A 27,830-nucleotide genomic window follows, 5' to 3' on the forward strand; every position below is an offset into this window, starting at 1 on the left:
TTCACAATTGTAAAACTTTAATCATTTTGTAATGTAGTTTTTGTAATGTACAAGACAACTTTTTCACATACTCTGATTGCAGTACACATCTGGATTTCAGTTTGTATTGCCAGTGAGTTGAAACACTCAACCAGCAGCCGTGTGTATTCATAACATATTTTACTTTCTCTGACCAACAAGTAGAATTCTGAAACATTTTAGGGCTCATTGCTTGTTGTCCATTCTAACCCCTTAGGCCTGAAATATTAATGCCCATTGTTTAAACTATTGCATGTTTATTCCAATTTTCAATTTATTCCTGTTTGCAACTTGTTTGCTATTCTTGAATATAATAAATTGAGTTGTTTAATTTTATTAGTCAGCTTTCTGTACTTATTGTCAGTTTATATTTTTTCCACAAAGAGGGCATGTTTGAAAATCCCTCTCCCAAGCCTCATATAACTATACAGAGTGGCACTGAAAAGTAGATAAGAACAGTCAACATATAATTCAGTCATTACGAATATCCCCTCAAGTGCCTATGTTTCTGAAAATCAAACACAGATGCACAATATTCTTGTTTGATATAGGACTTAGAAACTCCTAGTTGCAAGATTTCTATTGTTTCCACTGCTAAGATCAATAAGCTTGGCACGGAATGTGGATCCGCAGATCACAGATATTTCAGCACCATCGTTTAAATTTCTAAAATTAAATGCAAAATGTACAACTGCTACTTGGTGCAAAAATTGACAGTTGACATCAAGTGGATATTTCAAAGAATAGAAACCAGCAATACCTCTCAAAAGAACATTGCCACATACAGCTGTTTATAATGAATTCACTTTAATCTTCGGCTATGATTCTGAAATGATAGGGCGTATTGAAAGGATGGACAACTAACAGAATTTAAAGACCAACTGTTTTTTTTTGTTACTTAAACGTTCTTTGAAGTTATCTTTCAGAAGTTGAAGGTATTACTTTTCTGGAATTGAGAGCTTGAAGGAGCAATGAAAACCAGACTGCACATTCTACAAATCCAGGTTACATTACAATGCACATTTCAGCTATCAGGGTCTGCTTGAAGTATGGCCTTGTAAAAAAAGGTTCATATGTATAAATAGCTAGTGAAATCTGAATCAATCATTCAAAGAATTTTAAATGTTCTAGGCAATTTTGTCCCTTTTCAAAAAGTTAAATACACAGTACTATATAATTCGATAGATATCACAAGTATTGAAGGAGATTGTATCTTTGGAACTTCAATTTAATGGAGTCAGAGAGCGTTTCTAACAGGAACATGAAGATCCAGTGCAGTCCTTTGTCTAGGCCACTGCAAATGTTGTTAGCAGATGTTTAACCAGTAATTCCATTTTTTTAAGTCCAGAAAAGATTGTGTTAATTGAGAAGTCTCAACTTCTTGATTACAGAATAATATGGGAAGGAGTGGGAATAGGTTTGGAAGGTGTTACAGACCAGCAGAGTTGGTAAGATGGTTCCCCTTTCTTCCATCATTTGACTAATTGCAAGAAGATGCGTTTTAATCCATTGAGCATTGTGACATTTAAGAACGAAACAATGTCATGTAGGTTCAAAAAGATAAATATTTATTACTCAGCACACAAATGTAATTGTGATAACATCCATTTACTTGTATCAAAGATTTCCAGAATGCACTCCCTTTACTTACACACACCTGTGTGTGCGAGTAAAGGTAGATACAAAGGAGGTAGCACACACTTTTGCTTTTAGAAAAGTCCAGAAAATCCCTAATACTCTGGCGTTGTGGGAAAGAAGCTGAAAACATTGTAGTCTGATATTCTTTTAGATCAGCTAGAAAACAGAGGTTGGAAGTTTCCAGTGATAAGTTCAACAATATCTTTCTGGCTTTGCTCCTGCCAAAGTTATAGAAGAGCTGCTATATTTAAGATAGTATTTGGTTCTTCAAATCTTCAAGTTAAAGACCAGATCACTCTGCCTTTTGGTACTTTCTAGGTAAGAATCTGCCTTTGCTTTGAGGGATATCTACCCTCTGTAGTTTCTTTATTTTCTAAACGGACTGACCCAAAGCTGCTTTGAAGAGTTAATAAATGTTTCTGATTTAGTGTTCTTATTGTTCTCACAGATGACGCCTGACAACCGATAGGGCTTAATTTTGGCCTTGTCGTTTCCCCTCAGACCCACTCTGCAGCAATTAAGCCTGTGGTAAATGTGCAACAGTTTCTCTAAATACTGATAGGATAATAGCTATTAGATCCACAAATATCGTTCTGTTACTTTTTAACCTCTTCTCAAAGGAATATTTCAAAAGTATCTTTTCATGTTCTGACCAATCTGGCTACTTTGAATCTCAAGCAATTTCATTTCATTGCAGAGAAAGGAGCAAGATCACTTGATTCTGCATGTATTTATTTTTCATTTTACCATAGATACATGACAATGCACAGGGAGACAGTGAGGGATGCAGATGCTGGAGATCAGAGTCAAAAACTGTGGCACTGGAAAAGCACAGCAGGTCAGGCATATGCCCGAAATGTCAACTCTTCCTGCTCTTTGGGTGCTACCTGACTTGGTGTGCTTTTCCAGTGCCACACTTTTCGACCATGACAATGGACATAACATTCTAAGAAGAAATCAATTTTGACCAGTTATAATTTATATCTTTCATGTTTTATCAGAGTTTTAAATGTTATTTTAGGTCATTGAATAAGAGTTTTAAAATATTAAAGAATCTCGTAAAGAATTGTAATTTGAATGTGCTGTTAAGAAATATATTGCTAATTAACACTGAGGCATTGATCAAAGACAGATTAATGACATTTTTTGTAGGATAGTCAATAATTGTATAACGAACATAGTAACAATGAAAAATATGAATGGGTGTGTGACAGAACTTCGTTGAAAACGTAGTTTCATTGTTTAGTATCGAGGAGCAGGCTATTTGAAAAGTAATAACGTTATCGAACAGCACTAATGGCACCCTCTATTAACTCAGTGACGACTGTGATTAGTGGGAAGGTGGCAATTGATTAGATTGGATTTGTCATGTGGTTTCCAGAAGGGAACTCCTGGTCAATTTTCCATTTTATCAGGTACCTGCCACTATTGTAGCTGCACTGGAACAGCTTGGCTAAGGGTACAGCTAATTCTGGAGGACAGGTCTTTCGTACTAAAGTCAATATGTTGTTATGGCACACAGCCTTTGCTCGATCTCATTCCTCAGTTGTTTCTTTATGTAACATGGAGTAAACTAAATTGGCTGAAGTTTGGCATTTATGATGGTCAAGATCTCAGGACAAGATTGGGGTGTATCAACCATGTGCCATTTCTAGCCATGCACTATGAAGACAATACTTGTTTTTGTGATTATTTCAAAGGATCAGCATATACCCTATAAGGTACGAGGTAATGTTCGTTACAGCTGTCAGGTGAATCTTGAGGAACAACAACTTGGCAGTCTTTCTTGACACTTCTCCTGACACCTTTCCCTATGATGTTAATTAACTTCTATTCGCCTGGAGCAACATGTGAAAACGACTCCTGATGGGATTCATAGGTGCAAACAGATTGCTTATTGTACTTTTCTCCACAGGGGTAAGATGAAGCCTGGTTGCCTATGTTTCGAACTTGTAAGAGACAAACAGCTTTAAATTGTTTTTTTATTAATCTAGTATTTGAGGCAAAGCAATTCTGAAAGTGGAATAAATGTAAGGATCTGACAATCATAAAGGAATGCATCCAGATGTCAGGGAAAAGTGTCAAATACTTCTGGATTGCGAAGTTGCTCTAACTTGAGAACAGGGGAAATCACCCTCATTTGTTATAAGTAGTAAATCAATGTGAATTATTTTGAAAATATATCCTCATTCAATAAACAAATCAAAAATCACTTCAAATTAATGTTACTAGCTTATTTGTAAATGAAATACAGCAAACTTTGTTTTAACCAGCACCATTTCAACTGGCATTCTTAATAAACTAGGAAAAATTAGTTATCTAAAATATCACTAAGTAAAGTAGAACAGTGATGTGTATAACCCCTGCGTTACCTTTATATTACTTACTGTGTGTTTTTACACTTTAGGAAATGTATCAATGTTTTTATTTGGATTTGGTGAGGGATGCTGATGCCTCAAAGCTTCACTTGGTCAGCATACCTATTGATTTCCTAGAATATTTGATCAACTGGACCACTCTTGGTCCCACAGAGGCCAGTTGATAAAATGTCTGTTGACTACAACAATTGACAAATGTTCATTGGAATTAACAGTATTGTAATGAGTGGAAAAATTACTTCATTGATGTTCTTTTTGGGGAGATTACTGCTGTCTTCTCACAAAGATTGACAGATCAACTGATTTAATTGCAGGTCAATAGGATGATGTAATCACAGCGGTATATTCAGAGGTGTGCATTCTTTACAAGCCACTTTTTAATTAGTGTATGTGCAATAGTTTGCTGCGGCGGAATGCTAATTGGATGATTCTCATGCGTCAGGATTTCAGTAATCTGTGATATCAACAAACAAAAGAAAACACATTAGATTTTGAATGAAGTCAATTTTCTCTAGGAAATGTTATTAACTTGATCTTCAGATAACATCTTCAATATTTAATAGCTGTAACAAAATTCATTTAATTTAACCACTAACAATTGAAGCTGCTTTGCAATTTTATTATGTGCAGTTGTGGTTTCATGGACAATATTTTCTAATGAGCAAGTTTTATCTATATAATTTAGCTACAGAATTAGCTTGCTTGAGATGAGGATTTCTATAAACTTCAGATAAAAGTAGTCAATTAGTAAGGCTTCGTCAGAAATACAATTGAAGTTGTGCTCTGCAACTAAATCAAAAGAAACAAAAATAATTAGCTCTTGAGAGAGCAAAATTATAGACACTGGTCATCGGAAATAAAAACAGAAGATGCAGGAAGCATTCAACATGTCAGACAGCATCTTTGGAGGGCGGTTGAAAAGGTCAAGTTGGAAACATAATTGTTTTAAGAAAGTGAAAGGGGAAAGATGGAGAAGGAAAGTTCAATGACAGAATGGGATAGATTAAATAATAAAAAAAATGATGGTAGAGTGGGTTGAAGGGAGCGGCACTGGAATAGATAAGGAATAAAAGATGTGGCCAGAGGAGGGAATGGCAAAATGATAAACAGCTGCCATCGAAATAAACATGGGAAAAATGAGACTAAAACTGAAATATGCAAATAAACAGAAAACAAATGAGGATAGATTATAATCAGATATTGCTGAATTTAATGCTGAGTCTGGAAAACTGTATATTGCCTAAACAAAAGTTGAAGTGCAGTTTCCCAGATGACATACAGCTTCTTTAGAATAAAAAAAACCTGCAGATGCTGGAATCCAAGGTAGACAAGCAGGAGGCTGGAAGAACACAGCAAGTCAGACAACATCAAGAGTTAAGAGAAAATATTTCTGGTGTAACCCTTCTTCAGAACTAGGTTGGGTTTAAGGGGAGCTGCAGATAAAGCGGATGGGGGGACAGAGTGGGAAAGTAGAGATAGGTGAAGACAGGTAGAGGGGATGACCTGGTTGTTCAATGGGAAGAATGAACCTGGTTGGTGGCTGGGAGGAATGGAAGGGAGGTGCAGGGGCTGAGGAGGAAGGTTCTTTGAAATTGGAGAACTTTTCCCTTCCATTCCCCCGACTCCCTTCCATTGACCAGCAAGGTCGTACCCTCTATATTCCCACTTCACCGCCCTGCCCCCCGCCACCCCCTTTATCTGCAGCTCCCCTTATACCCACCACCATTCCTGAAGAAGGGTTACACCGACTTCTCTACCTCTTGATGCTGACTGGCTTGCTATGTTCTTCTAGCTTCCTGCTTGTCTTCTTTAGAAAAATGCAAGAGTTTGAGGATAGAGAGGTCAACATGAGGACAAGGTGGAGAATTAGAACAGCGGGGAACTGGAAGATCAAAGATCACTCTTGCAGACTGAATGGAGGTACTCTGGATACTGGACATTCAATCTGCATTTAGTCTCCCAAATAGCGCAGACCACATCGTAAATGGTGAGCATGGTGGGCTAAATCGTTGTTTCACTTGGAAGGAATTTTTGGGATGGAGTTTTAGGACAGTGGTCCCTCTAAGGTGTGCAGCTGTGTGGCTGCATGGTGGCTTAAGGGTTCCTCCGAAGGCCTGCGCACACTTGGGTGCCTCTGCATTGATTTCTGCTTTCGAAAATCATTGCCATGCACGGATTTCAGGGATGTGTGCACTGAGAAACATTGGAGAAATTATTGCCTTGGATGGTAAACAGAGGGGAAATAAAAGACAACTATTCATTTCTTGAATGGAAAGGTGCCATGAAAAAAGGATGACAAATTGGAGGTGACTCATGAGTGGATCCAGTGCTGTGCATGGAATGGTCTCTGAAGAATGCTGAAAGACATGGGGAGGAGAGGTTTATTTGGTGGTGGCTATGTGGAATACAGAGGCTGGAATAGTAGAAGGTAAAAATACGGGAAACCCTGTCATAGTTTGAGGGGGAGGGGAAGAGATAACCAAAAATGCAGGAAATGGTACAATTGTGGTCAAGAATACTGCGGGGTAGACATCCTTGGTTGAGGGAAAAAGTACATCAGAAATTTTGCTGGTGTGGAAGGTTGCATCTTCAGAACAGATTTAAAATGGAATGGAGAACCTTTGAGTTAAATGGTAGATAATTAGATGAAGTCCTCACAGCAGTAGAGTGTAGTCAAATTACCAAGGGAGAGAATGGGCTTACAGTGAATACATGTTGCTCGAATATTTTCATAAATGGAGACTGAGAAATCAGGGAAGGGAAAAGTTGGAGCTGATCCAAGTGAAGGTTAGAGAATGGTGGAATTTGGAAGAAAATTGATGAATTTTTTGAGGACACAGCACCAAGATCTCTCTCTTCATTTCTGAAGAGAGTATGTTTCTGGCTGTGAAGGAGGTAACTCTGAGGAGAAGCATAGAGATGTACAGCACGAAAGACCCCTCAGTCCAACTCATTCATGTTTACCACCTATCCTAAATAAATCAAGTACCATTGGCCAATATCCCGGTGGGTCAGTGTTGACTAGTTGGGCTGAAGAGCCTGTTTCTACGCTGTAAGTAATCTAACGTAATCTAAACCTTTCCTCTTCATACATCTATTCAGATACCTTTTACATACTGTAATTGTACCAGCCTCCACCACTTCCTCTGGCAACTCATTCCACACACACAGCACACTCTATGAGAAAAAGTTGCTCCTAAGGTCACTTCTAAATTTCTTCCCTCTCACCTTAAACCTATGTCCTCTAGTTTGGTCTCCCCTACTAGCAGCAGCAGTAACCATTGTGCCACCGTGCCACCCATTGGTCTGTTCTGTGATGTAGGAAGATATTAAAGCAGGGATAGATGATGCAGCCTGATGGGCCTGCTCCATCATTTGATAATGGCTGAATGAACACCTTAGTGCTTTTTACCCATCCATCTCCTTAACCCTGTGTGCGATTGGTAATTAGAAATCTATCATCTCTCCCTTATATATACTCAAAGACTGGTCTTTCTCAGCCTTCTGTGGGAGAGAATTCTCAACTTTCTGAGTGAAAATTGTGAAGAGGATAATTGAGATCAGGTAGTTTAGAGTGAGGAAGGCATCAGAAATGTCAGCAATGTAGGTAGCAAGGGACAGTCTAGGGGAATGAAAATAGAGTCGACACAGGGAGACATATGTTCAATGAGCAGGAATAGGCTGAAATAGCAAGTCTATCTGGATGAGACACCCGCACCACTCAATGCCACTGCCTCATGGCTGAACATTTCAATTCCCCCTCTCACTCTGCCGAGGACATGCAGGTCCTGGGCCTCCTCCATCGCCACTCCCTCACCACCCGATACCTGGGGGAAGAGTGCCTCATCTTCAGCCTTGGGGCCCGCCAACCATCCCTCCCCCCATCTTATCCCAGTTCTAGCCTTCCAACTTGGCACTGCCCTCATGACCAGTCCACTTTCCTTCCCACCCTCCTCTCCGACCTATCACCATTACCCTCACCTTCGTCCACCTATCACACTCTCAGCAACCTTCCTCCCAGCCCAACTTCAACCACCCCCCCCATTTATCTCTCATCCCCCTCAGCTCACAAGCCACATTCCTGATGAAGGGCTCTTGCCCGAACCGCCAATTCTCCTGCTCCTCGGATACTGTCTGAGCCGCTGTGCTTTTCTAGCACTACACTTTCGGTCTATCTGGATGGTCAGGTTTGTCCTCTTGGGAAGGAGCTAGAAGTGGAGGTAGCTCAGGGTTGTGGGACCAAGGATTGGACACCATAGAGGGAAGATCTTTAGAGGTGAGATCAGTGACAATCTTTGATACAATGCTTTGATACAATGGTAGTGGGGATGTAATCCAGGAGGTAGAAAGGAGAAGTTTTGGAAAGTTGGCATTTGACTTTTTGTGATTTATGAGGTCACTTTGCCAGATAGCAACAGCGCCATCCCTGCCAGCAGACTTGATGGCAATGTTACCGTTGCACCTAACAGAATGAAATACAGCAAGTTCAATTTATCATGCTGTATTCGCTGTTCACAAGGCAGTCTGCTCTACACCAGAGAAAATAAATACAGATTGGATGACCACTTCAGAGAATACGCTCAGTCCACAAGATATGACCCTTGGTCTCCAGTGTCCTATAATTTTAATTGTTTACCTTGCTCTCCTTGTCTACAGACGTCTGATGATGCTTAATTGAGGCATTCAAAAGGGAATTAAATTACTCTAAAAGGAAAAACGTGTCGGCCTACAGGGCCAAGGTGATGGAGCAGCATGAGATGAATTGTTCCTTCCTTGGTTTTGATGAACTAACTATCCTATCTCAGGTCACACTATTATTTCACACAGTTAGGAACAAAATAACAGCATCCAATAAACCGTTTTGTTTCAAGAATCTTCAGTCTGATGTACCTGCTGCCGACTGAACCAACGGGCATCTACAATCTCGTTTTTGTCCACAATAATTTCTGTTGTTACAGCAATAGCTTGGCAACCAATCATGAGAGATGAAGGCATTGGCCAGGGCTGGCTGGAAACATATTGAACATTCCCAACCTTGACAGCAGTTTCTTCTGCAACCTCCCTTCGTACAGCATTTTCTATTGTCTCCCCTGTTAATGAAAATAAAATGCTTCATTAAAATTATCACAAGGTTTGCCCTCTACCTAATTTGCTCCCTTGGTAATATTCAAGCTTATAAATTCAAATGAGTTATCAAATTTTGATTATAATTGGAGAATTTTACATTAGAGCGAGAGGTAAGTGAGTAGATTGTACATTATTTACTGGTCGTATATGCCTGGAGCATTCCAGAATGAACACCGTTAATAAAGCTGTCTTGATTGTTCTGTACTTAAGACTTTCCCTTTGTCACATCCTGAAATAAACACAAATTGGTGTTCTACCAGATTTTGAGAATCCGCAGAAACTCCCAAGATTTTTGCTTTTCTATTTTGACGTACTTAATTTTAATCAAAAGCAAAAGGATGCACACACACCATTTTCTCAGACATTGACAAATTTCTACCTCATTTAAAGAACGTAAAACTGTAAGTGTTTTCATGGCTTCATGCAGTGTTGGCCTCAATATACAGATAATTAAATTAAGCAATTACAGTCCAAACATGCGTTTTCCATTGCCGATTTATGCATGTGTACAAGAAAGATTTGTTTCTGAAGAGTTCTTCAGTAACAGGAAACTGCAAGTACAATTTCTTTGCAATAACTTCGGCAACTATTATTGTGATTCTCCATCTTCTGTGAACTGGCTCTCCAAAACTGGCATCTGCAAAATGCTGCTGCTCAATTTCTGACCATCACTAAATACCACTTTATTATCATCTTTGTGCTTGCTGATCTGCATTGGCTCCCAGTCCACCAAAACCTCAACTTCATAACTCTCATCCATGCGTTTACATCCCTCCATTGAACCTCTCCATCTCTTATAACTTCCTCTAGTCCAAGACCATCTCAGAACTTGGCACTCCTCCAATGATGGGACTCTTACGCATCCTCCTCATTCTTTGTCCCCCATTGGTTGTTAGGTTTTCAGAATACTTTAGCTGTTGTGGAACATTTGGCTGTCTCTAGGACCAAGCCAATTAAGGATGATGGTCCTGCTGAATTGGTAGAAGCAGATATTGTCTCAGATAAAACCTTCACAAAGAGTAAACATATGCTTACTGCCTCCTCGATATCTCTGGTATTTACTTTTCAATCAAATCATGGGATAGTATTAGTGCACAAACTGTTAACAAATTCTTGCAGAATATCCAAAATGTAGAATATTCAATCCAATATGATGGAGAGGGAGATAAATTGTTGTGGAGGGATGATTATGAAACCAAAAGCATCAAATCTTAATCTGTGTGGGATCCTACGCTGATGCCTTAACTAATGTGACTCAATTGGATTTCAATGTACTTCAGTCAGGTCAAGTAGATGATGGATTTGACATGTTTTGAAATGCTTTGATTGTGGTTAAGGGCATCTTTACAGAGTTAATTTATTTATTAAATCATTCCACTCTCTTTCATTATAAACTACTGGCATTAATTTTTTTTATCCGCATTTATAAACATGGTCATCCTTACTGGTGGTTCACATTTTATATTTGGTATACAAGTCAACCCCAGTTTTTAAAAGAATATTGGAGACTCAATGATCAACTCAGATGGCATAATCTATGGTAAAAGCTCAAGCATTCAGCATAATATCTGAATTTTCCAGCTATAACTACCAAATAATTCCTGCAATTTACTGATAGAACCTATCCAATGTAAGCAAATAACAGACAGACTGCATTTAACACTGCAAAATCACCTGGCTATGGTTCTGTGAACAGACTCAATTTAGCTAACACTCTGAAAACAACGAATGCATAGCACTGTCATACTAATGCCCTTGAGCAATGGGAGGTCATGCAGCAGCTGCAGAAATGAGAGGGAAAGTAGCCCACAAGACATTCACAGTAGTATAAATTTACCATACCCACTGTTCAAGCAGCCTATGTATTTTGCAACTTTACAACCAAGTCCAAAAATAACGTGGCCCTGTTGAAGCGTAAAGCTACTGAAATTTGGAGAACTGTGTGAAATATATGTGCATTTTTCCGAAAGTGAAAGTAATTTACATTAATAAAGTGATTGGCAGAGATCCCAAAGTGCTTTACTGCCAATGAAGTATGTTATTGGTATTTAATCACAGTTATAATTTGGAAATGCAGTTGCCAACTTGTGCACGGCAAGTTCCCACACACAACAATGGCCAGTCAGTCTGTTTTAATGACGTCAATTGAAGGAGAAATATTGACTGAGACAGTGGGGATAACTCCCTGCTTTTTATCAAAACGATTCTACTGATATATTTGTGAAAACCTGGAGGATAAACAGGATGTTGATATACCTAAAGTACAAATGTTCTGTAAAGTATCACAATCCAACAAAAAAATTAATAAAATGTGCAACCATTATAACAATACGTTTTGTGCAATGTCACAAGGTGCATTACAAACCAAAATATGACACAAAGCCATGCAAGGAGTAATTAAGTGCTTAAAGTGTTAGGTTTTAAGGTGTGTTTTAAAAGAGGAAAGACAGATACCTAGGCAGAGAAATCTAGGCAAGGAATTCCAAGGCGTTTGGCAGTGCAAAAGGTTCAGTCATCAATGGTGGTATAATTAAATTGGGCAGGCTCAGGAGACTAGAAACGCAGATATCATGGAGATAGTGAAATTAGAGGGGGGTATGGAGGTAGGAAAGGGCAAGGTCACAAAGGGATTTGAAAACACCGTACTTTTTTGACTAGGAGTCAGTGTAAGTTAGTGAGCAAGAGGAGCAATAGGGAAATGGAACCTGCTGTGATTTAAGGCATGGGCTTCAGGTTTCTTTTGATAACTGCAAGTTTACAGAGAATAAAATATGGGAGACCAAGTAGGAGTGCTTTGGAATAGTCAAGTGTAAAAGACTAGTAATTCAAAGTTACAAAACTTGAAAGATATGGGTTTGTATCTCATCATGACAAAAGGTGAACGTTGTCGAGAGTGTGTTGCTGGAAAAGCACAGCAGGTCAGGCAGCATCAGAGAAGCATCGACGGTTCGGACATAAGCTCTTCATCAGGAATGAGGCTTGTGGGCCAAGGGCTGACAGATAAATGGGAGGGGGTGGGGTTGGGGAAAGAAGCTGAGGAAGCAATAGATAGATGAAAGTGGGGAGAAGGTGATAGGTCCACGGGAGAAGTGATGGACGGGTCAGGAGGGCGGTGCCGAGTTGGAGGCTTGAGACTGGAGTAATGTGGGGGGTGGGGAAATGAGGAAGCTGTTGAATTCAACATTCATCCTGTGTGGTTGCAGGGTCCCAAGGCGGAATGTGAGGCATTCTTCCTCCAGGCATCGGGTGGTAATGGTGTGGCGGTGGAAGAGGCCCAGGACCCGCATGTCCTTGATGGAATGGGAAGGGGAATTGAAGTGTTCAGCCATAGGGCAGTGGGGTTGGTGAGTGCGGGTATCCCAGAGATGTTCTCTGAAGCGATCCGCAAGAAGGTGTCATGTCTCCCCGATGTAGAGGAGACACATCGGGTGCAATGGATGCAGTAGATGACATTTGTGGAGGTACAGGGCCAAAGTTCACCTGCAGCCCCTCTACTTGGACATGCTTCCTAGATGCTCTACTCAAAAGTAGATACAATTCTACTTGTGTCTTAGCAGTGACATCAAAAGATGTCGTTTTTTTTTAATTTATGGGATGAGGATGTCATTGTCTAGGCCAACATTTACTGCCCAGAGAGCAGTTTAGAGTCAACCACATGGTACGGGTCTGGAGTCATATGTAATCCAGATCAGGTAGCTAATCAGGTTTTCCCTGTAGCATCGGAGGGGTAACTTTGTAGAGGTTTATAAAATCATGAGGGGAAAGGATAGGATAAATAGACAAGGTCTTTTCCCTGGGGTGGGGTAGTGCAGAACTAGAGGGCATAGGTTTAGGTTGAGAGGGGAAAGATTTAAAAGGGACCAAAGAGGTAACTTTTTCACGCAAAGGGTGGTGTGTATATGGAATGAGCTGCCAGGAGAAGGTGGTACAACATTTAAAAGGCATGTGGATTGGTATATGAATAGGAAAGATTTAAAGGGATATGGGCCAATTGCTGGTAAATGAGACTAGATTAATTTGGGATATCTGGTTGACATGGACAAGTTGGTCCGAAGGGTCTGTTTCCATGCTGTACATCACTATGACTCAAATGTTGCTGGACCTGCTGGCTTTGGCCCTATTCTTCTCCTCTTTTTAAAATTTTACCTGTGTATTTCTTCTCCTTATTCTGTCTCAGCTTCATCTGACATTGATCTGCTTAATCTACTGTCTTTCATATGTACTTCAGTTACACAGGGTCCACCTTTAGATTTCATCAATTGAATTATTTCATGATCTATTTTCCACTGTCAATTGAGCATTGTTTAAGATACTGCAGTTTTTTTTATATTTCCTTATATTTACTTCCCAAAAAATTATACTTATATGTGAAACATCAGATTTATTCTAACATTTTTTAAAGCATAGGCCTGTTAAATGCTTCGGATTATGCACTGGTTCTTATTAAAGAAAACAAACGTGCTGTTGTATTTGTTTATCATGATGGAAAATTAATGTCAAAAGTCGGATCTGCTGGCATCAGCTTGTGGACATGTGCCAGAAGTGGAGGAGTTATTTCACTTAAAGTGGCAAAAACACACTCAATTCCATTCTGACGAGACATAATAACATCACAACTAAGAATCAGGAGAAGGAGGAGGCAGTTCAGTCCCTTGAGCCTACTCTACCATTTGACATGATCAAGGCTGATCTCATCTCGGCCTTAACTCCATTTTAGTGCCTGCTCTCAATAACCCTTCAACCCATTACTAATTAAAAATCTGTCTAACTCCTCCTTAAACTTAATGTCTCAGAATCCACCATTCTCTGAGGTAAGAATTCCACAGATTCATGACCCTTTGAGGGAAGTCATTTCTCCTCATCTCTGTTTTAAATCTGCTGCCCCTTGTCCTTCTCATTTTTGACTGCCCCATGTGAAGAAATATTCTCTCTATGTCACTTTGTCAATCCCTTTAGCATCTTATATACCTCAATTAGCTCTCCTCGTATTTTTCGAAATACTAGAGTACAAACCTAAACTGCTCAATCTCTCTTCATAAGACAAACTGCTCATCTCTGGTATCCAATCCTCGTTAAAAAAAACATTCTGAATTCCTTCTCAGATATATTTGTGTTTATGTTAATATTTATAGCTCCTGAGTTTCATATCCTCCATGAATGAAAACATTTCCTCTGAATTTGCTCTATCCAAACTTTTAATAATTTTAAAAACCTTGATCAGGCAACCTTTCAAACTTATGCTCTTTAATAAAAACAGTCCCAGTCTGTTCAAATCTTCCTGATAAATATAACCTTCCAGCTCCGGTACTATCCTTGTAAATCACCTTTTTGCAATTTCTTCAATGCCTCTTTATCATTTTTATATCATGGAGTTCAAATCCATTCACAGTAATTCAAGGAAGGTTCTATTGAGGTTTAACATTAGTGCTCTATATATTATTTTTCTTTTTGTGGAAATTAACTTTGTGTTTGATTCGCAATTTTACAGCCTTATTAACCTACATATTGCAACACGGGTGATTTGCATATATTTTCTGCCTGATAGTATTTTAATACCTGCATAACAGAAATAGATTACTTCCAATGTTATAGTAACATTGATTGCAAAACCTAAACCATTGGTGGCGTGAATTATAACGGTCTCTGTTAAGGGACCAATTTTCTACTATTTTCCTTGATCTGGCTATTTCTGAGAAACCTGTCATAAAGCAGCAGAGCTCCACAATTATAAGTCCAAGCAGTCAAATTTATGACTTTCTCCAAGCTTGTTAAACCATATTGCTTTTATACAGACATTTCAAAGTAAAACAGCAAAATTGATTTTTTAATGACATGAAACCTTCTCTCACCTGGTTCAATAAATCCTGCCAGACACGAAAACATTCCTGGAGGGAAACGCTTCTGTCTTCCAAGAAGACAATTATTGCCATCAGGATGAATGACCAGCATTATTACAACTGGATCTACGCGACATAAAAATATCATTATAGTTTTACAAAGTGCATGCACGCCTGAACCTGATAAATGCTTTTCAAAGATACATATTCAAAACTTGTACATCCAGGATGATACCAGAATACTTTACACAGTCAACTGTACAATCCATCCTTTGTTCCAAGAATGGATGTAACTGAAAATATGACAGAAGGAATTAACAGAAGTTTAAGATGGATGAATCTTACAGTTCTTGGCAGAGCCCTTGTCTTGGAGTGAGAAGGTAGGGACTTGAGCTGTATTCCAAGATTTGTGTACATATTCTAGATTGATTACCCAATGTAGGATAAAGAGGTTATGGCTTTCGGAACAAAATAATGAAATAGAGGACAAATAACCTCAGGCTGCTCATGTGGCAGCTAAAATCTGTTGATCACTTTTATAAGAGAATTCTCCAAGAGATACATTCAGAAAACCCATTTTTCTACTATTGACCCCTATCCAGAAATAGCATGGGTCAGAGATTAGTCAACAACATAGTGACCTTAATTCTCTGATGCCCACTTTCTCAACCATCGATTAATTTTGGCATTTTGATTTACTTTTGAGTCCTCACAATATTTTCCCATAAAATACCACTCACCTCATTTTTGTTGTTGGGATCTTGCTGCATGTTGTATTGACTGTATTGGAAATACAGCATTAAAATTTGTTGTGTGAAGCCACTGAATCAATTGCTGGATGATAACTTGAGAGATTAATTCAAGAAGGAGTAACTGTGTCGGTAACAACTGGATCCCCCAGAACTCTGATAATCAATTGGACTCCATCGCATCCACAAGATGGTGATGCTCTATGATAATAGTGACCTCTTGGACAAAAAGTTATAACTTGAACATGGTCAACTAAAGCTGCATTTCCTCTAACATGCTGCCAATTTGAAAACGTCACAAAACATTATCTATCATGCTCCTTTCCCTTAATGCATGATTATTGAGAATAAAAATTGGCACTACTCCATAATGTTGATGGTATGTATTCAATTTGCTCACTACCTAGCTGAATCCTGATATTTTTGGATTTTGCAGTAACTCTGTCTATTCCATTGATAGATTTCTGTCAATGTTGGTCTGATCCAGGAGCAGGATGTGTGCCAGTGAAGACCACATGATTTTGCTTTAGAACCTCCTTCAGCCTTGCTGAGATTGGCAATTGAGCAAGGAGAAGAAACTTTTGTCCCCCTGGCCTGCCAACTAGTTTGCCAAGTTAGTTTCTCAATGTGCAAGCATGCTGCTATTTTCCACACCCTCAGTTTTAGTTTGGATTTCCAGCATTTGCAGGGTTTTGTTTTGCTAAAGTACTATACACAATCACAGAAGTGGTTTGATGTAGTAGAAGGCTGTTTGGCCCATCATGCCTACACTGGCTTTGCAAATGAGTGTACTGATTTAATGCCAATTTCCTGCCTTTTCCCTGAAACCTGGCCCATTGTTTCTATTTAAATAATCATCTAATCCCATTTTAAATGCTTCAGTTGAACTGGTGTCTACCATATTTCCAGGCTGTGCAATCCAGACTCGAACCACTTGCTCTCTGAAAAAGGTTTTTCTCATGCCACATTTACTTCTTTATCAAATCTGGGCCCTCTCATTCCTGATACTTTTAAAGTGGAACTTCTTCTCCCTATCTACTGTCCAGCCCCCTCATGAATTTGAAGCAGTCAGTCAGATGTACTTTCAGTCTTCTCTCTGAGGAGAACAGACCCAATCTTTCTAATCTGTCCTCATAACTGAAGTTTCTCAGCCCTGCCATAATACTCATAAATCTATTCTGCTCTCGCTCCAGAACTTACTATAATGTGACACTCAGAGCTCTATACATTACCCAAGCTGAGATCCAACAAGTGTATGATACAAATTCAGCTTCACCTTCTTCTCTTGACCTTATTGATAAAGCTTGCAATACGTATATTTTATTAACTGCTCTCTCCACCTGTCCTGACACCTTTGACAATGTGCACGTATATACCAGGTTCCCTCAGCTCCTGCACCTCCCTTTAGAATTGTACGCTTTTTTAATATTGTGTGTCCATGTTCTTCCTCCATGCATCACCTCACACTTCTCTGCATTTAGAATTCCACTGGCCACCTATCTATCGACTTCATTAATTTGTCTATGTCCTGATAACTGAGGTGGTTTGATGTAGTAGATTTCCACACTGTTCTCCTTACAGTTTATGAAAGTTCCAAGTTTAAAGCAAACTTTAAAATTGTCCCCGCTCACCCAAAAGCTAGATTACTTATATAATATATATCTAGAAAAACAAGGGTCCCATTATCAAGCCCTGAAGAATTCCACTACAAACCTTCCCCCAGTCTTAAAAATTTCCACTGGCATTACGTTCTGTTCCCTGTCATTCAGTCAATTTTGTGACCATATTGTTGCTATCTGTTTTATTCCATGAAGTAAAACTTTTCTCAGAAGTCTGTTGTCTGGCACTCTATCATCGACACTCTCTGTTACTTCTTCGAAAAATCCCAGTAAGTTAGTTAAACATGATTTCCTCTTTAGAATTCCATGCTGGCTCTTCCTCCACATGAGGACTAATTCTATCCCTGATAACTTTCTGCAAGCTACGCCAGCACTGAAGTTAAATGAATGAGCCAGCAGTTGCTGGGCTTATCCAAACATCCTACTTTCAACTTCCGTCTTCTGGCCTCTGAGTCAAAAGAAGACTCAAAGAATTTGGCCAATGTTCCTGCAATTTTCATTATTACTTTCTTCAACATCTTTGGATGCATCACATCTGGTGCTAGTGCCTTATTAATTTCAATTACCAAATATCTGAATAGGCTGGGACTATATTCCCCGGAGCGTCAGAAGTTGAGGGATGTCTTGTCGAGATGTATGAAGTTGTGACTGGCATGGAAAAGGTGAATTGTCAAAGTCTTTTCCAGTAGATAGTAGGGGAGGCCAGAGCTAGAGGGCTTAAGTTTAGGGTGAGAGGGCAAGATTTAAAAGGGAATAAGGGTCAACTTTTTCATGTGAGAGTGGAGCACGTAAGGAACAGGCTGCCATTGGAAGTGGTGGATGCTGGTACAGTTACAACATTTAAGACATCTGAATGGATACATGAAAAAGAAGGGTTTAGAGGGCTAAGGGCCAAATACTGGCAAATGGGACTAGATTAATTTAGGACATCTGGTCAGCATGGATAAGTTAGACCAAATGGTCTGTTTCCATGTGTACAACTCCATGTCGTCCTTATCAGCTTTAAACTCTCTAGGGTCAGACTTTCCTCTGCTCTTATCAGAGCTTGGGTATCATCTGCCTCTTCCATAAAGACATGCAAAATATTCATTTAATGCACCCCGTTTCCATGTGTAAATTTTCTTGTTGATCTCTGATTGGCCTTCTTCCTTATTTTACTATTCTTTTCCTATTTACAGCAAACCTTTTATTAACCAGCATCAATGGGACCTGGACAGTGCCAGCTGATCAAATGCTCTGATTGATCAAGAGGTCCCCATAATCAATGTAAAAACACACACTGCATAGTAAATGTAATGCAGGTTGTATACGCATCACTGTTATTTATTTAGAGCATAAATCACTTCAATAATAATGCAACTTTGCCCTAAATAAAACATACCAACAAAGATCCTTCTCACTCGCACTCTCAACTGCCTGTTACTAGGTCCATTGTGGAGATCACGATAATACAGTAAATTTCTGATATTTCATGAATATAATTTTTATTGTTTTATCAAGTGCTGGTTCATAAGATGCCATAAATGCCTAGAGAAGGCTATGGGATTCCCTTTTACGTTGGCTGCCACTCTTCTCTCATAATTGCTGTTTTCTTCCCTAATATATTTCTTTCCCTCCCCTCTGAACCTGTATTTTCTACCTGACCCCTGTTATAAGCATTTCTCTGAAAATGAACAATATTAAAATGCAGAATTAAGTTATAAACTAATAATAAATTGAAATTAAATTGTACAATTAGCAGTAATCTTTAAACAAATATTGAGAAATTCCCTTGCTTTGTGCATCATTTATCGTACCTACACGTGGATAGCAAGTATTATGGATTCCCTGGAAGCTTGGGCAGTTTTTCTGCAAACATATCTTCTTATAACCACTATCTTGAACTTCTGTGCCACCTCCACAGGTAGGACAGAACTTGTACCGACTATGCCAGGCAAGGACAGATCTGGCTTGTGCCACCACACCTGAATAAAAAAGAAATTATGTTCAACCTACATCAACAAATGGACAGTTCAAAACACATACAAAACTGACATGTCATACTGCAAGGTTTGTGAAGGTTTGTAGCTCAGATTGAGATGTAGGTTTGATATCCAGACGTTTCATTACCTGGCTAGATAACATCATCAGTGGTGACCTCCAACTGAAGCGAAGCTGTTGTCTCCTGCTTTCTATTTATATGTTTTTCTGGATGAGGTTCCTGGGGTTTGTGGTGATGTCATTTCCTGTTTGTTTTCTGAGGGGTTGATAGATGGTATCTAGATCTATGTGTTTGTTTATGGCGTTGTGGTTGGATTGCCAGGCTTCTAGGAATTCTCTGGCATGTCTTTGCTTAGCCTGTCCAAAGTTAGATGTGTTGTCCCAGTCGAAATGGTGGGTTTTTTTCATCCGTCTGTAGAGCTACGAGGGAGAGAGGGTCGTGTCTTTTTGTGACTAGCTGGTGTTCATGTATCCTAGTGGCTAACTTTCTTCCTATTTGTTCTACGTAGTGTTTGTGGCAGTCCTCGCATGGAATTTTGTAGATGACATTGGTTTTGTCCATGGGTTGTACTGGGTCTTTTAAGTTTGTTAGTTTTTGTTTGAAAGTGTTGGTGAGTTTGTGTGCTACTAGGATTCCAAGGGGTTTTAGTAGTTCACCTCCATCAACATCGACCTGGCAAAGGAAACACGTATCACACTTTTAGAAGAAACCATCACACACACCCCAACCACCTCAGAAAATGAACAGGAAATGACATCACCACAAACCCCTGGAACCCCTCCAGAAAAACATATAAATAGAAAGCAGGAGACAGCTTCGCTTCACTTGGAGGTCACCACTGATGTTACCTAGCCAGGTAATGAAACATCTGGATATCAGACCTACAGCTCAGCGAGCAAACCTATACCCTAAACATATCATACTAAATATCAGAAATGGAAATCAGAAGTAAACACAAAGTATTGGAAACACTCACCAGCTGAGATAGCATTTGGACAAAGAGAGTTAGAGGATTGATATTTTCAGCTCAGTCAGGAAAATCTGGCTACAGAGACAGGGAAAAGTGCAAGAAAAGCAAAGGTCTTTGACTGGCTAAAGGAAAGGTAAATAACTGACAGAAATGAGTAAATGATTGATAATCATATTTCTCCAGGCCTGACATTGGGCTGTGGGGGTCTTCTCCACTTTGGCAGATTTTTCCATGCATCCATTTCTCAGTGTTATTCTGCTGTAACTGTTCACACATCCTCTGGACCTACATTTTATTTCTGTAATGTCTCCCCTTGTTGAAGTAACATCTGTGGCTCAATGCCAGAACACTTGACTTTTGAGTCAAAGGGTTATGGGGTGTAGTTCTGCTTGAGAACCTGACCACAAAAATGGAATCTGATATTCTGGGGCAGTACTGATAAATGACTGTAATGGGTCAGAGTTTTCAATGAGACACTGTTCTTTCAGATGGTGTAAAAGATCTATAACATTATTTTGAAGAATATCAGAGGAGTTACCCCTCTTTACATTACTTTTACCTGTACTTATGCCTCAACAAACATTAGTAGAACTAAATTAACTACTGTTTCTCAAAGACTGCTTTGTTCAAATAGACTGCCATATTTCACTACAACCATGACTACATTTCTTAATTCGTCACAAAGCATTTTGGAATGTTATTGTAATAAGTGCTATTTAAATGCAAGTTTTTTCTTTCATTATTGTTACCATGTACCAACATGAGTTATCTCATTTTTTTTATCCTCTCCTGTTCTTCATCTAATCACAGACCTTTGCTTTCCTGCAACCTTGGCTATGTATCTCACTAAAAACTCATAACTTTTCTTTGATAACATATTCTTTCTCTTTCAAAGATTATTGACCTGAAACTTTAACTTTATTATTCTCTCTGCACAGATGTTGTTTGACCTGTTGAGTGCTTGCAAAATTATTTTGTTTTATATATGGTCATGTTAGTGCGACCAAAAACGAATGAATCTCAGTTTTTATACTATAAATACCTAATGCACAATGTTCATGCCTTAAATGGAACACTGATGGTGAACCGTACCAGTAATATGAAATGGATGCATGTTAATTTTGTTGCCCATTTTGGACCATGCCTGATATTCACTTCCACTGTCGTCATAATGATGGGCTAATTATATTTGTCACTGTACCAGAAGATTCCTGGGAAATGGCAAGCGCATGCAGTGGACTCTGTGATAACAATACTGCTTTTGGTTCAAAAAATGTTAAAGCATTACTGATTCTACTTGTGACAATCACAATATGCTTCAAACATACAAAAAGCAATGAGCACCGAAATACATTTAAGTAAGTGTATTTAAAAAACATGAAATTGACTGAAGTACTGAATACCCAGCAGATTCCTAGTCGAGTAGGCTGTTATGAATCAAGAGATGGATAAGATTGAACTTAAGCCATAAAACTAATCTTCAAAAGAGGGCCTTCAACATTTACGTGTTCTAAGTATAATATCATTAATAATTTACAAGGACAGTGAATTGAATATGGCTATAAAAGCGCTAACTTAATGGGCAACTTCAAACTATAAATGTAAAATGTTTCCATGAGTGTTCATGATCCCTCTCACTGAAGCCATATTTATCCCATAACAATCATGTGTAGTGGAACTGAACTGGTTTTCATTAGTGAAAAGAGGAAATATAGACCAGGTTTTACAAATGCTAAAGGGGATAACACAGAATCAAAAATCTTGGCATTTGGACTCTGACTGTAGAACTGGAGGACATGAGAATAAAGAGAACATATCTTTAAAAAATTCCAGATGAGGAGGGCCCCCTTCTGAGTTTTGCATATGTGAGAAGTGTTCAAAATGATGTGTGGTCTAGACATAAGGAGAAATTATTCTCACTGTCAGAAAGGTTGCGAACCACCGGACAATGATTTAAAGTGATTGAAGAAAGAACCAAAGACAACATGAGGATACTTTTTGTGTTCAATAATGGTTAGGATTTGGAATGTGCTGCTTGAGACTGCGATGAAACAAATTCAATTGGTACCTTTCAGAAAGGAATTGATCATTATCTGATGAGAAAAGATTTTTGGGGATTCAGGGAAAAGGTGTGGGTGTGGACGTGGATCCTGGATTGCTTGTGCAAAGAGTTGATGGACACCAGAAGTCAAATAATCTCCTTCTGGGCTATAACGATTTTCTAATTCTGAGAGGTAGATTATACTCTGAGATACAATAGTTAAAGCTGTACTGATAAAGATCTTCAAGAACGATCTGTTTAGGAACTGACATATGTAAGGATAAAATAGAAAATATAAGTAACTGGGTTATGGAAAATTGTGGGTTCTGCATTTTGAACTCATTGAAATGTTACATCATGGAAGACAACTAGTTAATACATTATACAGAATTCAAGTTCCAAATTAACTCTGGGGAGGGTCAGGAAGAAATGTTGCAGAACCTATTTTCAGGACATTTAAAAGGATTGCGCCAATACCCTTTTTTATTCTATGCTTTTAATATTCTTAACTGAGTATTTCATTGTAATTTTACAGCTCAAGCACAACTTAAGTTAAAACACAGACTGTTTAATTTTCCTATTCACATCCACAAACTGCAGGTACTCACCAGCTTCCTCCTTACAGAAGTTCAATAGATGTGGAATGAGTGGCTGGAGAAAACAACAATCTGGGTATTTAACCCTAAAATTTTCTGGAGCAATAAATTCTGCATTTACTGCAAACCAAGCAATAAGCCCATCATCTTCTGCTAAGGCACTGCCTAATGCAAATTTAGCACAAGTTTCACTCTGGAGCTCCGCTCCAAGGAAAACAGAAGTGACTTCTGGTTTGAGCAAGAGCTGCTCTACATCCTCATACTGCAACCTGCAGAGGTGGATGCCAGTCTTTCCAGAGTCTTCACATTTTGCAGAAATAACTAATGGATTTAGATTGGAAAATACAATGTAGACAGTGGTTGGTTGTATCTGCTTGTTTTTTATCCAATTAGAATTGGTCCTTTTTACACTTAAACTATTGAGCAAAGTTCTGCCAAAGTAATTCTCATTTTCTTCTGGACCATCACACCACATCTTTGATCTAACATCAGATTTAGGATTTGCCAACAAATCAGCAATGTGCTTGTGTCCCCAGAATTCTGCAATATCCACTGCCGTTTGTCCTGAATTATTTGAAATAGATGTATCACACCTAGAGGAAAACAAAAATGGTAAAGAGATTACAAATAGCACTATCAGCCAATTATTTGGTACTTCGGAGACTCGTGGAACTTTGCTGGTCACTACTGAAGTGTTTTAACTGGACTTTGTTTTAGCAATGTGGCCAAAACAACTAGAACACTCTACAGAACAATCAGTATAAACAATAAGTAGTAAATTGTTATGGATTAAGTTGTATGGTCTTCAGTGACTCAGCAAATTTATCTGATGAATAGCACAGTCTTACAAAGATGGATGCTCCCATCTTTCAGCGCTGGCTGCAAGTGTATTAGAACTACATCAAATCTGCAAATCACTCAGGTTTCTCACATTCCAGTCTCTTTAACACAGAAACTTGCTATAATAGAACTGGCAGAAGCAATGCAGCATGTCCTTAAGATCAAATGTGACTCACTGTCAAGCTTCACTTGTAACTAACTATAAGCTGTACAAGTTACTATATCTTATATGCCATTGCTTGAAACATATTTATTGAGATGTCAAAGCTTTCAAAAGATTACAGAAAACTTCAGTTAAAAAAAAAGCTGTGTTGAAACCATGATGTAAGGTGAAGATTCTAGGAAGTAGTTTATAATCATGTTCCTATCCTGAATTGCAAGTTGGTGAGAAACTGCAAACTTCGGTAAAATAAACCAGTACTATTTAGAACAGGGATTTGTTTCAAGAGCTTGCTTTTATACTTCAAATAAATCTAAATATAATTAATTAACTTGTTACAGTTCACAGTTCAGTTTACCACTCTTCTGCAGATTTCAGGCTTTGTACAAAAATTCCACAAGAACTTTACTCAATTGCTCCTTTGTAAAGTTCCAACTTGTGAACTCTTTATGTAGAGCCCTGATTTCTGCAGTGCCACCAGAAAATGGCACATACCTCTCAAATTTTCGGTTAATTAATTCATGTGATAGAATGTTATGGCAGTAAGAGATGCTTAGATGCTGTTTCAGAAGTCCTCAATCTTGATTTGGTCATCACTGTAATATTCAATTGCAAAAAAGTTACTTTAAACTAGGAGTCTTTTTATCAAATGTGAACTAGCAAGCCTAGCTACAGCATAATGTCCATAGCTATCACTGAGCAATTACCCAAACTATTCATTAAAGACTGCTACTTTACCCTTTTTCAAGAAGCAGCTGAGTAACCTCAAAATGTCCATTCCTGCTAGCATACATCAAGGCAGTCCAGCCTTTTTCATCCACTTTGTTAATGAGAGAGGTTGAATAATTTAACATAGTTGATAATTTTGCTGCATTTCCTGTAGCCGCATTCTTGTGGAACTGTGTAATCATTTCTTTCTCAGGATTGTTTTCAACCTCCGCCATCTGTATTTCACCTAAACTGGTAAAGTAAATATAATGAGTAAACTACACTCAATGCAAGTAACATAGTCTGTTGCACATGAGGAACTAATGTGAGGTGTAACGTATACAAATACTACATTTTTTGTTGATGAACAGAAACAATCCTTTAGAAATGAAGAAAAGAAAAAAATACAAGAAATATAGTTTAAATGTTGAAAATATCGGAACTGCAAGATAGGATATTTCAGGCAAGACGTGTTCTCAAAACAACAATCTCTAGTTTTAAGGACAGATCACATACAGCAATTTAACTTGCCCTTTCTCTTCCAAATACAGCAGGCTGACCTGCTGTGTATGTCCACCATTTCATATTTTTTATTTCAGTAAGATTCCTCGATGGACATTTTGTACACAGAATGGTGTCAACATACAAATTCTGTCCTTTTTCTATTTTAAAACTGATTGCTAACAATGACTATTTTACAGCTTACTTTTCTTAATTTACCAATTTCTTTTCTAAAATATATATAAATCATCTACTAAAGATCAAAATATCACAGTATATAAGAACTAATTTAAAATTAAATCATCTTTATATCTACAATGAATTATATGATTTAAAAATTGTGTTGTATATGCAAAAAAAAGGTGAATTTGGGATTTTTACAACTCTAGCGACCCTGGTGTAATAGGCTTAAGCCATTTTCTTAGTTTAAACAATTTTCTTACTAGTTTATCACCTATCATTCATTCCATTAATAACCAATTACTTCAAGTATTCTTCCGGGTGAGACAACGATTGACTCATACATTTGCCAAACTAATATTTGCATTCACTAATCAATAGTGTGGACCCATCCACATTGGAGAGACAAACAATATGGTTGATTGCAGAGCAAGTCTGCTCCACTTTGCATTTTTATTATCTGTGACATTGAACTCCATCCTTGAATTTCTATACTATTGGAATGAAACTTGATGGACAGCATCTAATTCTTTTTTCGTAGCTCATTGGCCTTAATATTAACAGTTTAGCAGTTTAACCACTGCTTCCTTTTTATTCTTCAAAAGGAGTCTGGTATTGCAGGATTGGTGTATGGAGGGTATGGAATGGGGGTGATTTTTCCTACACAGCTGGTAGGATAGTTGGTAGATTTGGCATCGACCTTTATGTTTTCCCCTCAGCTACAGATAATTGAACCCAATGGATTTCCGAAGTTGCTTTCCCGCTCTGTCTGACTAATACATATTTTATTTCTGTAATTTATTTATTTGTGCCATTAAACTGTCCTGTTCTTATAATCATGTTACAATTTTTTGTATGTGCTCACTTGCCTCTCCTCCATTTCCCTGGCTCGATAAGCATTTAAGATGTAAATCTTGACTTTCACACCCGAAGTGCTTGCTAATCCCACTATGTCCCTACCCCCCATGCTGTCTGTCTTACTCAGTGCTACCTTTAGTGCGGATTCCCGCAGTTGGGCTTTTCCTAGTCTTGCAGTCCGCTCTGTTTACTCCAGTCAGATAGAGAGCAGGTCTCTCAGCAGAAACATACGGACAGTAAAAGCTGCCTGCTGGGAACCAATGCGTGTAATGAGGTGGGATGACAAACAAAGTAATCGATTCGCCACTCGATCATGGAAGGAAACACCTTGTTTCACGTTTATATATATAAATCTGTCCCTGCATTTAGATAATATGCGTAACTTGCAAAGTCCACGTTGGCTATTTCCTGAATTTTACCAATCGATTCAATCGGTAACTTGAGGATTACTCTCTCCATCTAGCTCAATGCTGAGAGCAAAACCGAGTTAGCACTTTCCAGGTCAGGTCAGCCCAGCTCCTGCTGCAACCCTCCAAAACTTCACTCTTCCTGCAATGCATTATGGCCATGAAATTGGATGAACTTCCTGGACTAATAATCGAGGCAGAGGTTAAATCTGCTCCAGTTTGAGATTATCTTTTGAACAATAAATTAATGGTTAACTAAAATTTATGGCGAATCATTATTTCCCCTTAAGGACAGCAAGGCGCCGGGCGAATACAACATAAAATGACACTAGGCGCTTCTGCAAACTTACAGTAAAAACCGAGCACGAAATATCAGGCTGTGGAGAGCCGTCAATGTGTCAATGTGAAACCTCACAAGAGCTTCCCGAGGTTACAGCTGACAGATCAGAGCACAGCCAAACATTTTCAAGATAATACACTAGGTCTTTTTTTTTAAAAATTAGAACCTTCTTTTGTATTAAACTGAGAAATAAGAGAAAATTAGAAATTTTAAAATGTAAGCGCATGACCTCGCTCGTTGCATTACGGGAGTTGTAGTTCTTGCAGAACTTGTTGTAATACTTCCTCATTGCAATTGCTGCCATCGCATCTCATCTGTAATGCAGAGTCTGAAGACAATCTTATCTGAATAGAGAGGACCAGGTAGACGTACTTTCGGTCAATCTAGGTCTGATGGTGGCGAATTGAGGAATTCTGTAGGGCTTGACTCACAGCCGCTAACACAGTGAGATATAAAAGTACTAAGAAGTTTATCAGCCCTGATATCATTTTCGTAATAGCACTGAAGACTGATGATCCAAAATTAAGCCCAAACTTTTTTGAAGTTCATTCATAGACGTGGGCTGGGCTAGCATTTATTGACCTTTCCTTTCTACCCTTGAGGAGTTGCCTTATTGAACTGCTGCAGTCCATTTCTTGTAGGGAGATTCGAAATGCTGTTAGCGAGGGAGTTCTAGGATTTTGACCCAGTAACACTGAAGGAATGAAGTCAATAACACAGTACAGTACAGCAACAGACCCTTTGGCCCACCATTTCTGAAGCCATTCAAAACTAATCCCAACTCTCTGCACCAGGTCTTTGTCTCTCTAATCCTTGCCTGCTCGAATGTCTGCCTCAAACATTGCTATCATATCTGTTTGTACCACTTCTCCTGGTAGCATG

At 38.6% G+C, this 27,830-nt stretch overlaps 1 protein-coding gene across 6 annotated transcripts; it reads right to left on the minus strand.

The window, feature by feature from the left end:
* Nucleotides 1-1,565: 1,565 nt before the first annotated feature.
* On the minus strand, nt 1,566-27,009 carry nudt12 (nudix (nucleoside diphosphate linked moiety X)-type motif 12). Of its 6 annotated transcripts, none has more exons than XM_060837140.1 (7): nt 26,959-27,009; nt 24,693-24,909; nt 22,967-23,547; nt 19,163-19,330; nt 15,011-15,124; nt 8,925-9,124; nt 1,566-4,488 (listed from the first exon to the last, which is right to left on the minus strand). In XM_060837140.1, the coding sequence occupies exons 2-7, from the start codon at nt 24,896-24,898 to the stop codon at nt 4,381-4,383; spliced, it is 1,377 nt and encodes a 458-aa protein (XP_060693123.1). In that variant the 5' UTR covers nt 24,899-24,909; nt 26,959-27,009; the 3' UTR covers nt 1,566-4,380. The 6 variants fall into 6 exon arrangements, with proteins under 6 accessions (XP_060693123.1, XP_060693096.1, XP_060693088.1 ...); XM_060837113.1 differs by having other exon boundaries at nt 24,693-24,914; nt 26,959-26,998; XM_060837105.1 differs by lacking the exon at nt 26,959-27,009 and adding an exon at nt 26,621-26,734.
* Between the last annotated feature and the right edge of the window lie 821 nt (nt 27,010-27,830).

The sequence above is a fragment of the Hemiscyllium ocellatum genome, chromosome 2, assembly GCF_020745735.1.
Source record: "Hemiscyllium ocellatum isolate sHemOce1 chromosome 2, sHemOce1.pat.X.cur, whole genome shotgun sequence".
NCBI lineage: Eukaryota > Metazoa > Chordata > Chondrichthyes > Orectolobiformes > Hemiscylliidae > Hemiscyllium > Hemiscyllium ocellatum.

What these genes read in the sequence shown, in the direction of transcription:
- nudt12 (XM_060837105.1), bottom strand. Translation starts at nt 26,660, where the DNA reads ATGGAGAGAGTAATCCTCAAGTTACCGATTGAATCGATTG. An exon ending in CAGCTGCTTCTTGAAAAAGG is followed by an intron (nt 23,548 to 24,692) that starts GTAAAGTAGCAG and finishes GTTTTCCTCTAG; the next exon opens with GTGTGATACATCTATTTCAA. An exon ending in GGCAGGATTTATTGAACCAG is followed by an intron (nt 9,125 to 15,010) that starts GTGAGAGAAGGT and finishes TTTCATTAACAG; the next exon opens with GGGAGACAATAGAAAATGCT.